The sequence below is a fragment of the Vombatus ursinus genome, unplaced genomic scaffold (assembly GCF_900497805.2).
Source record: "Vombatus ursinus unplaced genomic scaffold, bare-nosed wombat genome assembly UNPS02014817.1, whole genome shotgun sequence".
Taxonomy (NCBI): domain Eukaryota; kingdom Metazoa; phylum Chordata; class Mammalia; order Diprotodontia; family Vombatidae; genus Vombatus; species Vombatus ursinus.
The window spans coordinates 1,830,381-1,845,096 of NW_020954595.1; the positions used below are offsets into that span (position 1 = coordinate 1,830,381).

At 36.9% G+C, this 14,716-nt stretch overlaps 1 protein-coding gene across 6 annotated transcripts in view; it reads left to right on the plus strand.

The window, feature by feature from the left end:
• The window catches only part of TASOR (transcription activation suppressor), a 71,516-nt gene that overhangs the window by 35,262 nt on the left and 21,538 nt on the right, over positions 1 to 14,716 (plus strand). For 5 of the 6 annotated variants that reach the window (XM_027835834.1, XM_027835835.1, XM_027835837.1 and 2 more), the window contains 6 exons: positions 3,666 to 3,738; positions 3,827 to 3,898; positions 5,186 to 5,905; positions 7,723 to 8,138; positions 11,762 to 11,906; positions 13,432 to 13,491. In XM_027835834.1, the coding sequence (XP_027691635.1) occupies positions 3,666 to 3,738; positions 3,827 to 3,898; positions 5,186 to 5,905; positions 7,723 to 8,138; positions 11,762 to 11,906; positions 13,432 to 13,491 (1,486 nt within the window). The remainder of the gene's footprint in view (positions 1 to 3,665; positions 3,739 to 3,826; positions 3,899 to 5,185; positions 5,906 to 7,722; positions 8,139 to 11,761; positions 11,907 to 13,431; positions 13,492 to 14,716) is intronic. The other variant, XM_027835833.1, reaches the window with a different exon arrangement.

Sequence of the window (14,716 nt, forward strand, 5' to 3'; positions counted from 1 at the left end):
CTGCCCCAGGTCTCTCTCTACGCCAGTGTATCTTCCCCTGAGCTGCCGAAGTGATCTTCTTGGAGTTCCCCTCAGACCGTGTCACTTCTTACTCGGTAAATTCCAGAATCATAGCCTGGCCTTTTCCTACTTTTCCTTTTCCCTTTGATCGCATCATCCTGCTTCATCTCTGGACTCCATCCCTACCTTTTTGCTGGCTCTCCGCCAGCCTGGAATGCTCTCTCTTCTGGTTTCCCTGGCCTCCTTCAAGACTCAGTTAAGATCCTACCTTTTGCAGAAAGCCTTTTCTGGGTTTTCTTGCAGTGCCCTATTCCCCCCCCCCCCAGTTGTCTCCCATTTACAATACAATTTACAATGTATATTTTGTAGGTATATAATTATTTGAATGTTTTCTCCCATTAGTCTGTGAGCTACTTCAGGGCAGAAACCATATTTTTCCTTTCTTTGAACCTGAAGCATTTAGCATTGTGCTTGACGTGACACGTCACCACTTAAATGCTTTTTGAATGTTTACTGCTAGGTCCAAATTAACTCCTCCTACTAATTGGCTGTCTCTCTGTCCTCTCTCTCTACCTCTCCTAAAAATTCCGTTAAGATAGTAATTTTAAAAGAAAACATTCTGCAACAGAGTAAAACAAAGGTACTTAGCGTAATTCAGGGTGTTTTGATCGACTAAACAGCACGGTAATAGGTTCATGTTTTCCCCTTTTTGGGAAGTGTCCTCAGAAACCAGTTACTGCTTTTTTTAACTGTTCCCTCCCCATCTAGCCAAAGGTTAACGAAGAGGTGTGTCTCTCTCCTGGTTAGTTCACAATAAAGGAGAGACTGTCTTTTAGTTTCAAGAGTCAAGATCCCTCCTTGAAATTAAGCCTTCTAGTCAGGGAAGACTGACTGGGTCTTTTGATTTAAGAGACTGAAGACTATCATGACATTGTCATAAGGCTCTTACTATTTCACAACCTGAGTGAAGCCTTAATTTCCTATGCCTCCCCATGTACATGGGATCTGATGAATTCTTGCAGTGAGTCTGGAGAGGTACACAGGTGAGACTGGCTTTAGGGTGAAGGAATGATTGTAAAGTGGAAGAGTAAGGAGGGACTAAGGGAGTAAGCGTTTGTTAAGTGCCATCAAGTGCCAGATACTGGGCTTAGCACTTCACAACTATTACCTCATCTAATCCTCACAATGACCCTGTGAGATAGGGTAATTATTATCCTTATTTTACAGTTGAGGAAATGGGCAGACTGAGATTAAGTGGCTTGCCTACAGTCACACAGCTAGTAAGTGTCTGAAGCTGGATTTGAACAAGAATAGTAGAAATTATCATAGGCTTTGGAGAACTCCCCTTTCTGTTATGATCTGCCCCCTTCAACCACATATATATCACTTTACTTTTATTGGGGGTGTGTGGCCTTTTTTTCCTTGTTGGTGAGATACAGCCACTGTGCACTTTAAAGGTTGGGAATGGTATCTCTGACCGTGTGTCTCACTCATTAGAATGTTATGTCACCATTTCTGTTTTTTCTTATTTGCTACCTGATGACTTAATAAATGCACATTGACTTCTCTTATGTACCATATTTCATATCCTGTTATAATTATCTGTTACGTACCCCTACTGATCTGTAAGCATTATGAGCACAGAGCCTGTTTTATCTAATCTTGGTTTCTTAATATTTCTTACAATGATCTATCTGCACATAGAAGATGCTTAATGAAAACTAACCAAACTTTTCCAATTTTGGGGTTCTTATTAAGGTTTCCTTAGCCCAGACCACTGCCTAGATCTGTTATTTAGTTGAGTGTCAGTCCTGGATCTCTTCTTGTTTGACTTTTGAACGGTCACCATCTTTCAGTTTTATCAGAGCATCTGTTGCCTAACTATTTGAGACTGGGTCTCTTCTGTTTGCTAAGCCTATTTCTTACCCTAACTCAATTAAAACTTTTGAGACAAAATGATTATTTTACAAAAACTAACTAATATTAGCCTTTCTCTTTTCTAAATATCTGGCTGAGTAGTTTCTTCAACTAGAGCCATGGAAAGACACCATTCCATATTTCTCTCTCAACTCTTCTTTATAGTATTCTAAGTAGTATTTTTTTTATAATTGTATTTTTATAAGCATTTGTTATCTCTTCCTTATCTTACTCCTACAGAACAATTAAAAAAAAAAAAAAGAAAGCTGTGATAACAAGTGTCTGTCTTACAGCAAAACAAATTCTCCAACTAGCCACATCCAAAAAATTTATTTCTCCTTTGATGTTTTAAGTCCTGTCCCCTCTCTAGTAGGGGGTGGGTGGTGTGTTTTCTCTTGAGTTCTTTGGGCTGGTGGTTTAATCATTGCATCATTCAGAATGCTCAAGTCTTTCAAAGCTGGTTTTCTTTCTTAAATTGTTGTCATTATGTACATTGTCCTGCTGGATATGCTCACTTCCCTCTACACCAGTTCATAGAGGTTCCCAGTTTCCTCTGAAACTTGTCCATTTCATCCTTTCTTATGTTAGTGTTAAAATATTGCATTATTTTCATGTACCATACTTTGTTCAGTCATTCCCTAATGGATTAGCTTTTCCTTAGTTCATAGTTTTTGGATCTTACAGAAAGAGTTACGACAAATATTTTTGTACATATGGGTCTTTTTCCTTTTTGATCTCTTTGAGGACGGGGAAGGAGGGTTGGCTTAGTAGTGGTATTGCTGGGTTAAAGGGTATAGTTCCAAATTGCCTTCCAGAATGGATAGACTAATTCACGGCTTCACTCATCGTGTCTGTTTTCCCACAGTACCTCTGTCATTTGTTGTTTTCCTTTTTTGTCATCTTTGCCAACCTGATGGAGTATGAGATGGAATCTCAGAGTTGCTTTAATTTACATTTCTCTTATTAGTGAGTTACACTACTTTTTCATATGGATGTTGATAGCTTGTGTTGCTTCCCTTGAATACTGCTTGTTCATGTCTTTGGATGATTTATATATTGGGGAATGACTCTTATTTTTTGTAAATTTGAATCATTTCTTTGTGTATCTTGGATATGAGACTTTTATCAGAGAAACTTGCTAGAATGATTTTGTTTCCCAGTTACCTGTTTCCCTTCTAATTTTAATTTCATGTCATTTTTCATTCTGTTGCTACCATTATTTATTTTGAATGGTCCATGATTATCTTAATGAAGGGCACCTTATAGTAGCTTCCTTTAATAGCTGATGATTTCTGATCCTTTTTAATCTGAAGATTTACTTCTACTTAAGCACTACTTCATTTCCACTGAAGTTTGATTCATAAATATTATATAAAACTTTTATAATCACAAAGATAACAAAATATTTTTGGGGGGAGTAATGTTTGGCAGTTTTTGACTACCATTCTTAAAAACTAATTTTTTTACAATGAATTGTTTCATTAATATTTTAAAATTTTTTATCCTTTCAATATGTTTTAAAATCATTTTATCATTATTTATTTGGAAAAATAGGATTTAAAAAGTAGCTATTGCCCTATTCTATTAATTCTCTCTTAACTTGAACATATTATGCCTTTTACTTCCTAAAATTTTTTTAAAGAAACTTGTAATAGTGTTTTTTTCCCATTAAAAAAAAGCCACATGTGGTTTGTATAATGTTGTAAGTAATAGCAAAATGGATAATTATTTTTTTTCTGAAAATATAGGTTCTTGTTAAGCCTTTAGGAGACCGAGGATACCTTTTCCTTCTTTCTCCTTGGCAAATGGCTTCACCGTATGGTAAGTACCTTTTCAAAGGCTATTCTTTTATTCAGCCTTTCCCCTTCTCTTTACACATTCCCAATGCATTTTGCTTTTGTTTTTACAGAGCATCAGACTGCCAAGACTAGAATCCTACATGCTCTGTTCTTGTTTCAGGAACCTAGAGGAGTAGTGAGTTGTAAGTTATTAGTAGAATTAATGGAATTAAATGTTGTTACTTTTATATATATATATATTTGTATATATATATTTATATCAGTGGTGTTGACAGTTTATTGCAATGTCAGGTTTACCTATTAATAATTTTTTTTTCTTTAGCTCTCTGAGAAATTTTTGAATTTCACCTTTTCATATGTGCCTTAGTTTTTGGGAGCTCTTATTGAAAAGAATTAAGTCTAAAAAAATCAATATAACTTGACTTATAAAAGATATTTCTTGTTTGAAATAAAATTTTAGCCGCTCTAAATATTTTATATAGTTACAGCTAATAAATTTCCTGATGTTATTTGATAAAGTGTTTAGATTCACTAATCTGAATTAGTTTTCAGGTTAAAATTTGTATTTAAATTTGAATGTTGATATCTATTTATGAAAATAGACCATCCAGAGCTATTGTGTTTGTTGCTTCTTGGTTAAGAGAAGCAGATATAACTTTGTTCTAAGGGATACTTGTTTTGCTCTAATTTATATTGTACAATTAAAGTTACCAAAGTTTGTTTTAACAGTTTTTACTCTTGTGAGATTCATACACTAGATACTTGTATTCTCATATCCATTTGGTTAACATGTTCTCTTTTGAAGGAGTATCCTTGCAGGCGTCATATTAGAGTGGTGGGAAACTACTGAGAGTTTTGATGTGGGGATGGGAGCTGGAGGCAGCCTCCAGGCTGAGGTGCAGAAGGAGGACCTCTTCTTGAGAGGTGCTTGTAGAGGTTCCTCCCAGTACCTGGTGTGCACCTAAAATGTATCCTGAAGCTCTTAGAAATCCCTCCAATAACTAGCACTTGTCACTAGTGTGCTGACCTGAAAGGTGCTTCTTTTGGAGGAAAAGAAGGGAGTGGAATGACCATCAGCAAATCAGTAACCTTACTGAGCTTCAGTTTCTTCACCTGTGAAATGAGGATACTAATACTTAAATCATCTACTTCACCAGTTTGTTGTAAGGGAGCTACTTGAGAAGTTACAAAGTGCTGGATCTCAGTTAGAATTTACTGTCATTTTGGCTATTACTGAATGACCATTAACGCTCTAGTTGGGCTAGGTTTTGGCCCACTTGAGGGAGTGGTACCCACCTAGGAATGGGTTGGTTTTTACATGTGCTGAAATAAAATAGACTCTCACTTCGTTGTAATGAGAAGATTAGTTTTTTACCATTATCATGTCAATGAGGTGTGTTTTCTCTTTGAATTAGAACTATATTTAATACCTGTCATATCCAGTAATGTGTTTTGCTTTACTTTAACAGCACAGAAAGTGTTACCTAAAGTAGTAACACAGGAACGTCATGAGACCACCCTTGAGAGCATACCAGGAATCATGAAATTAATTCCATCCATACATTTTGCCTTAATTCAGTGTCGTAAAGATTTGAGTGTTATCAATACTACCACTTTCAGTACTGTTGTTGAAAAGCATATCAGTGAATATTTTAAGCGAGGTTTTGGGTTAGGCAGACGTAGAGAATTTGTCATGTATCCATATGACCCGCGTTTAGACGATAGAAAATTCTTATATTCGGCTCCAAAAAACAAGTCACATGTTGACAGTTCCTTGCACAACTATATTTTCCAGTCTGAAACATATCAGTTACCTGTTTGTAAAGTTAAGGAACTGATGGAAGAGAATAGGAAAGTTCATCAGTTTAGTCCAGTTTCCGATTATGAAGGGCCGGAGGAAGAGGTGGACTTTTTGAAACTCAAACTTCGAAAGAGAAATAGCTCCAAGAATGACACTGTCGCCATCGGGAAGAAGTGGAAGCCGTCTGATTCCTGGGACTATGATCAGGACAGGCTCAAAGAACTGATTAATTTAATTCAGTGTAGGAAAAAAAACGTAGGTGGGGAGTCTGATACAGAAGAGACTAGAGACAAAATTGGCCTGAAAAGGAAGCACGGGAATCATCCTGGAAATCTGAGAAAGCATCGAAAAACCAGCGATTCATCTGAAAATAGTCATTTGTGTGAAGGTAACTCCAGATTTCCTCCATAGCTTTGATATCTGCTTAGTAGCACAGAGCCGGTCAATTTCTAGACTTCTGTTGATTGTTTCCCTGTTTAATGACAGTGTATCTTTTCTGTTACCAAGCATTTGTTTCTTCTCATTCCCAGCTCCCTTCCCACGGGTAAAAACAAAACCCTTGCTAACCAATTACTGTGTAGTGAAGCAAAACAGATTTCTGTATTGGCTGTGTTAAAAATTGATTTAATTTTTAGTACTAAAGTACTAAAAAATAAATGGAATTTTATCTTAGGCATCCTAGCTCAGTGTTACTGATTAGATTTTTTAGAAACAGCGAGCAAGGATGGGGGCACCTAGTTTTGAAGGAGTAACGCCATACTGAATGATTGGACACTAGGCTTTCCTGACTTTATTTTGGGGTTTGATTCTTAACATAGGTTATACCTTCAACTTATCTTTTTCACAAGTGTTTTTTAATATATAACATCTGTTAGTGCTACATAAAACCTAGAAATACGCTTTAATTTAGTTTGGAAGTACTGTCATCTCTTCTTACACCAATGAAGTATACAAAGTCCAGGGCAATATTAAATCTCATTTTGTCTTAGAATATGCTGATCAGTTTCTTTTAGATAAGTATCTCTTTTTTTTTGTTTTGTTTACACTAGAATTTAAAATGCAATAAACATTTGATTTTCTATATCAGAATTCTTATTAGCTAGTAATTCACTTCATACCTGTGATTGCAAAGACTCAGCATGGCAAAAATTATTGAATCACAGAATTTTAGAATTAGAAATGACCTCAGAGGTCATGTGACCCAACTTGTAGCTATACATCTTTGATAAGTGGTCATTCAGTTACTATTTTGATAATCCCATTATCTACCAAGGCAGCCCCAGTCCACTTTTGGACAGCTGTAATAGCTAAGAAAATTATTTTTTATGGAGTGGACATTTATTTGCCTTTCTGAAACTTGCACCTTATTCCTGCTTCTGCCCTCTGGGAACAAAAATATGCCCAACCCTTTTGTCACATGATAAACCTTTAAGCACTCTGTACATTTTGGAGCATATCACTCGAGGTTGCTATTTCTGGTGTGTTTGGTTGTTGTTTTCTGTCCTTCGTTCTTGAAGAGGACTGTGGTATCATGGAAGTGATGCTATAACATGCAAATGAATTAGACTTAAGTGAGGCAGCACTGTGCAAAGTCACCAGCCTCACCTTGCCCTCTGGAGCCATCTGGGTCCAGTGGCAAGATATAGATCAAGACAACTGGCGACGGCCCGGGATTCATTGGGAGCATTTTAAGTGAAGGTCTTTACAGGTCTCAGTTTGACTGAGGCAACACCCATTCAGTAATTAAGGCTAGGTTTAAAAAAATAAATGTTTGGGGGTGCAAGTGAAACGGACCAACATAGAACTTGGCTTTGTGCCAGCCTTGCAATTTAGTTAAATGTAAGGGCCTCATGGAATTGAAAACTTTGTAAAAAGACGTTTTGGATTTTAAGTGTTTTTTTTTTTTTCTTAATTTGCATTTGTATTATAGTTCAGTAACTTAAGAATTTTTTATATAGAGTAGTAACTGTTATTCTGCTCTTCCTATGTTAATGGTCAGCATATCTTTTACAGAGATGAAAAGTTGACTTTCAGTTACTTTAAATGAATTCCTCCTTGTTTAGCTTAGAGCCTGAGTTATTAGTATTTCGTGATTACTTGATTTTCAGTTGTTCATGTTGGTCCAGGATTATCCTTATTACTTTCAAATTTCAGTTGAATTATGTTTTCTTCTCCTTCCCTTACTTTCCCCTTCTTCTGTTCCAGGTTCTCCACATTCTGTTTTCTCACTTCTCAGTGGATTCGGTGGACATGATACTGACTTGAGACAGCAAGATAGCTCTGACTCCGGAGTTACTGATACACGGGCCCTGATTAAGTTGCTTGTAGAAACTCTCACTAATTCAAGAAATTTGGATCCAACTCTGGCTTATTCTGTCAACCAAGCCTTAGGGTGTGGTGATGAATCGAAGCCAAAGCATGAGTATGAGTTAACTTCTGCACAGAACAAGGAAGAGTACGAGCAGCCGAGTTGTACGAAAGTAGAAAATATAAATTGTAAAGATCCCAAAAGCCCGATTGTCTTGGAAGCTGATGTCTCGTCTTTAAAGTATCCCATTGATGTCGACCTGAGAGTCTCCTCAAGTGAAGTTGGCTCTGAGCCCAAGCTCCATTTGAAAGAAGTAAGCAGCATGTGATGTGTACAAAAGTGAATACAATTATGCTTGTTGCATGGGCTACATGAAGTATCTCTAGCATTGGGATACAAGGCCTTGTGTTAAATCCTTGCTCTGAGAATTGTTGTGTGCACATTACTTGACCTTTCTGACCCTTAGTTTTCACACCTGTAAAATTGGAATCATACCTATGTACCTACCTTTTGGAGTTGCTCTCAAGAAAACGAGGTGAAATGGCAGAAGACAAAGGAATTGTTACCCTTAGTGAAAGGAGAGTTGATTCATGTGGGAATTTCCTTTGGTGCTAATGGATGGCCAGAATTTTTTAATGGAAGTTGAATTTTACTAGAAAGATAGTGATCTTTTGGTTGGGAAAGACAGGACTGGCCCTTCTTTCTCTATTTTCCCTCCTTATGGAAGTTGTTATCCAAGACGGATAGAGAGATAGTAAGAGCTATGTTTGCTGACGTAAGGCCCAGATGAAACACAGCCCTAGAATAGTGAAAGAACTAGCAGATGTGATTGCTGTCAGTTATCGTTGAAAAATTATGGAGAATGAGAGCTGCTGTGTGGTATTAAGAGAAAAGAAATGTTCTGTTTTGTTTTGTTTTTTTTTAAGATAGGTAATGTCGCTCATGGCAAAACTCTAGAATGTAATTTAAAAAACAATTATAGCTATCCTTTGGTTTTATATCAACTCCATTCCCAAATGTCTTTCCCCTTCCCCCAACCTCACACCAACCCATTCTTTGTAACAAAGAACAAGATAGGAAAATAAAAGAAAAGCAGTTAATCAACACCAACCCAACACATCCGAGCCTAATAGTGTATCCCCCATATCTACAAGGACCTTCATTTTCTTATCTTTAGAATGTGTTGTTAAAAATGAATGTGTTAAAATGCGTAAAAAAAAAAAGATGTTAATCATAAAAAGTAATCATGGCTTCATCAGTAAGTTGATTTTCCTTTTTGACAGGACTCCTAGACTTGTAGAATGTTCTTAGTATAAGTTGCCTAACATTTAGTATAAGATTTGAAAAATTTTTTATTTCTTGAGTGATTTTGGCTATTAAACTACAGTATAGTTAGGTGGATTAAAAGTGACTGAATTATGGAATATAAAAAGTGATTATATTCTGCATACGTATGTATGGCATGTGAAAAGTATTTCTGTATATGCACATGTGTATGTATGTGTACACACACATACACATAAATGAGAATGAAGTTGGGGAGAAAGGCTGTAGTAGCTGGATGGGATTAGGAAAGGCTTCATGTAGAAAGCTCGTGGTACTTAAGCTGAATTTTGAAGAAAACTGGGAAATTTCTGTGTCATCTTGGAAAAGGTGATCTCTGTTATTGTCATGGGAATTGATGTTTGGCCCTGTTTGCTTTCATTTTTTTTAATTAATGGTTTAGATAAAGGCACAAACAATACTGTTATCATATTTCCAGATAACACAAAGGTGGGAGGGATAGCCAACATACTTATTGACAGTCTCTATTCAGAAGTGTTTCCTTATTTGGCACATAGTAGGCACTTAATATATATTTATTGATTGATAAATATAAGAAATTGCCAAGGGTAGGCAGGTGATACTTGTGCAGTCTTTTGCCTTGGTGAGAGGGCACACCTGGCATATTTGCCCCTTCTTAGACCTCATTTTAAGAAAGATGCAGAGGAGCCTTACAAGAAGGTCCTCCAGCATGTGGAAGGGCTGCGTAGCACATGCCTTGTGAGGGGCTGTTGTTGTGGTTTATTGATCCTGCAGGATCCTGAAGGAGGGGAAGCTGCAGAGCCACCTTGAGATTGTTAGAAAGAAAAACTTGAGCCACCCAGAGACAGACTTTGTTGTTATTGTTGAGCCCTGTGGTTTCTTAGTGGTTTACTGATCTCCCAGTTTGGAAACTGTGTTCCCTTCATGGATGTGTATTGGCAACTTGCTGGCGATGAGAGAATTTCCTCAGGTACTGAGGTTAAAAGACAGAGCAAATACATGTTAAAGGCAAGACGGGAACTTAGGTTTTTCTGATTACAGAGGAGCTTAGGTTTTTCTGATTACAGAGTCAGCTGTTAGCAGGCCACTCCTCTCAGAAGTCAAGGCAATGCACCAGTGAGGCCTTGAGAGAACATTGTCTTGTTGGAGGTCTCTAGCAAAACCGAACAATGACTTGCTTTGAGTACGTTGTACAAGGGAATTTTTGTTCAGATGTGTGTTGGAGTAGTTGGTCTTTTGAATTAATTCTTTTACAACTCAGATTCTGTGCTCTGTATTTTGTAGTTGGAAATCAAAATGTAACAGTTCATTTAGCTATACTTTATTAGGTGTGGTTCTTCTGAAAAAATAAATTAAGACGATGAATTTGATACTTCAACACTGATTGTAGTGGAAGAGAAGCCAGAGGTGAGGCTTGGGGTCAGAGTACCAGCATTACCGAAATATTTCCAAATTAAGTATTTTCTAACTGAGAGTCAGATAGGGAAAGACAAAATGAAAAGCTGGGCTGAGAGTGTTACGATATTTAAAAAAAAAGTGATCTGATCTTAATGTGGCCTCCTTAATGGAGCTTATCGTGTTGTTAATCTCATATTACATTGGGATACAGACAAGTAGATGAAAAATGGCATATTTTAGCATTAAACAGATAGACAGTTATCTCTTCCCCATTGCTGCTTTCCCTTTTGCAGTTTCAATATATTGTGGGTTGGCATAAGAAATTAAATAGGAATTTTTTGGGGGAGGTTTGTGGAAGCCACAGACAATGAGTGAAGGCCAGCAGACAACGAGAAAAAAGTTTAGAAACTCAGAAATGCATAAAAGTATATGTATAGTATTGTATAAATATCAAGAAAATAGAGAAGGAAATCCAGAAATCTGGAAAACTTCTGCTCTGGTACACAGGGATGGCAAAAAAATTTTTATGCGGAGTTTTTAGATTGCAGGGGTGCTGCATGCCTAACCCCAATGTGGAAGGGGTAATCGTACAGCTATTTCACTTCCTAGGCTTTTCAGTAAATAACAGGTTGGCTCTGTATTTCAACAGTTGGTAAAAATTTTAAGTGGGCATTTAAACAATTATTAGGCTTCTGTTTGAATTTAACACCACTGTTCCACTTGGTGGACTTGTGGTAGGTGGGGAATGTCTAGGTTTTGTAAGATAGTGAAGAAACTGGAAATATTTCCAAATTACCACCTCTCTGAATGTATGTCATTTATTTTTATTGTTTTAGGAAAATAGTAATAATACTTATCTAAACAATTCTTTTAATTAGAGAAAGAATAAGGCAAGAGGGCGAGATTTAACTTTAATGATATTTGTTAGGATTCATTTTTTTTTTTTATAACTTTTTTTTTTTTTTTGGCAGTTGGGGTTAAGCGACTTGCCCAGGGTCACACAGCTAGTAAGTGTCAAGTGTTTGGTCTGAGGCCGGATTTGAACTCAGGTCCTTCTGACTTCAGGGCCGGTGCTCTGTCTACTGTGCCACCTAGCTGCCCCTGTTAGGATTCATTTTTGAAAAAAGTTGACTAAATATTACTATGAGAAACAAACCATTTTTACTATTGATATAAAGAAATGTATAAGAGTATGTACATTAAAAGAGATGTTTTAATTTCCTTAATTTTTAGGATCCAAAATGTAGCAGCGTGAGTAATTTTGATAATTACAACCTGGGTACTACCACACCCATTGAACCTTGCAACCGTAAACAACATTCTAACTCAAATAATGCCATGGAGGGTGGAATGCATTGGAAACTAATTCCAATAACAGGTAAGAACCAAGTAAGAACCAACACTTGAGGTTTCCTAAAGTCAAGAAATGTCAAAGTTTAGTTTTCTAAAGGTGTGCAATTTTCCTAGGTCCGTCTCTTAGGTCATTTTTTCTGAATGTATTGTCTCTGATACAATATTAAATGACGTCTTGTGTGCAGGTTTTTATGGCATTCTAAGACTTGATTCATACAATAGAGATACCACTCAGTAGGTGAATTTGGCTTCCAAGGTATACTTTTCTCATTGAATAGCTCACATGTGGGCTGGTGGCTCTTTACCAACAGCTCCCAAATGTGGTAGGTGCCCACCACTAAGTCAGCCACTCAGGAATACGAAGAAGCCCAAAGCACTGTGGTCTTAGATCTTGGAGAGTGTGGCATGCGAGTTCTCTGTGAAAGGGAGATGACAAAAGTCTTGTCTGTGATAAAGGTTCCCTGTAGTCATTGCTGATCCCATGAAATGATCTTCTCACTTTAGAAGACGTTCACCAAATTAAGCTAGGAATACCTTTGCTCAAATTTCTCGGATGGGAATATAATTGTCTTCTGAATAGAGAAGTGTCTTGCCTTTGATAAAGGTTCCCTGTAGTCATTGCTGATCCCACGAAATGATATCTTGTCACTTTAGAAGATGTTCACCAAATTAAGCAAGGAATGACTTTGCTCGAAATCCTCGGGTTGGAATGAAATTGTCTTCTGACTAGAGAAAGTTATTTTAGAGAACATTTTTTGTTTTGATGACTCTACGTAGTGAACTGACAAGGAAAACTTAATTGAATTGAGAGCCAGGAAATTGTTCAGTGCAAGTGAAAGAGCCGTAAATTCTCAGTCTGGGAGATTCAGGCTTCTTTACTGCTATGTTCTGTGGCTGTCCGTGACTCAAAGGTGATTCTTGTTCATCTTCAGATTGTCTTGGTGTTAGTTGCTCTTATAGCATATCCTCTTTTACTGTTTATTGTTAGTCCTTATTAATCTTTTCCAAGGAAAATGGCATTTTTCCAGAATGAGTGACTAGATACGACTTAGCCATTGCTCAGACAAAGGCATGTTGAGGGGCTTTCTGCTACCTGATGAGCTCCTCTGGGGTTGAAAGCAGTCTCAGGGCTTTACCAGAAGGGAAGAGACCTTATGACATTGGCAAAGGAGGGTGTGATGCCCACTCCTGAGAGAGAACTAAGCTGGGTTCACTGTGAAAACAGGAAGATTGTCTGGACCATGCTATCCTGATTTTCTTCAGGTGTATTCTCTGATTTTCCCACTTTTTGGAAAATCTTTTGGAGAATGTCTGAATATCAGCTTCTAGTCTTTAATATTAAATGTAACCTCCTTAAGTTTTTTGTTAATGGAAAGGGACAATGGAACATCTTATCTAAAAGTTATACATGAGGAAAATATGACAGGATTATTTTAAGTAATATGTTACATACAGTGTGTAAGCGTTTGGTTTGTCTGAACAGTACTAAATGGATTTACTAGATAATCTTTGGAGAAAGTCCACGAATGCTAACTGCTGCTTTCTCCCAGGAGGGAATGCACGAAGTCCAGAAGATCAACTTGGGGAGCATGACGATAACCAGACACCAGGTGAGCAGGGCAGTTGATTTGCTTTGTTCTCTCCCCACAGTGTGCCCGACCCCAGGACTGCTGCCGGCATTTCTGGTCTCAGTAACCTTGTAGGAGGGCATTCTGATCAGGTCCTGAAGGAACTAGAGAGGAGTCAAAGCCTAGAAATGAAAGGAGCCCCATGTACTGTTAGTGCAATGACTCATCAGCTAATGTCAGATATACTTAGAGGAATTTTTTCATTGAATTTCCTTTAAGGTTCTTTAATCCATAGCAAGTTCCGTCTAGTGTCATCGCACAAAAGAAGACTCATTTTGCTGAGAATTGATGATAAAACATGAGGTGATTGTAGCATTTACTTTACTTTTCTTTTTCTTGCAAAAATCTTGAAGTTCTCAATTTCTTTAGACAATTTAAAGAAGAATTTGGAGTTCCTAGGTCTCAGCTTATCATTTAATCTGAGGTGCTTTTCTTTGGCTTTTTTTTTTTCTTTTTTGTTCTTCGGTTTAGTCAGGCTCTGGTATATGGGTTGTGTGTGTATTTATGCATATATGTGTTTCTATATGTGCATATATATCTATATATAGTTATAAAATTACAGCTATCTAAACTCACTTTCTTCTTAATAATTTTGGAAGTGGTCGTAGAACTTGTTCTCTCTTAGGGTTTTGTGGTTTCATTAGTATTTCCTTTTATTATGTTGCTTTTTTTTTCTTTGGGTAATTTGCTTTAATATCAGTTTCTGATTTAGAGGCTAAGGCACATGAGTGATTTTTGGTTTGAACAGATTTTGGTGGTGATTACTTCTCTTGGAAAGAAAAGCTTTTAACTGTTTTCTTCAGGAAAACCTTCTTTAGATTCTTAATCTGGGCTCAGGAGGAAAGTTAGAGGTAACAGTACATACAGAGGGTCTGTTCCTGGAAAATAAATGACACCCAAGTTAATTGGGATCACACTTTGAACACTTTTGTAGTTCTTACCTCAGTCTTGTGACCTAAAAGAATAGATATGGTTGATCTGCCTTTAGAAAAATTATACTTTTGTGTAATTTCTTCTTTTTCTTCTTTGATAGACTATTAACAGACATTTTTTGTTAAGTAATAAAATTCCACATAATTGTACCCTGCTGCTACAGTGAAATTATTACATTTCTTAACTCTCAGAGTTATTATGGAGAAAGCGCTTTGGAAACCTTAAAGGATAGTAGAAATATGAGTTGTAGTTGTTCTTCACTGTTTTATGTTGC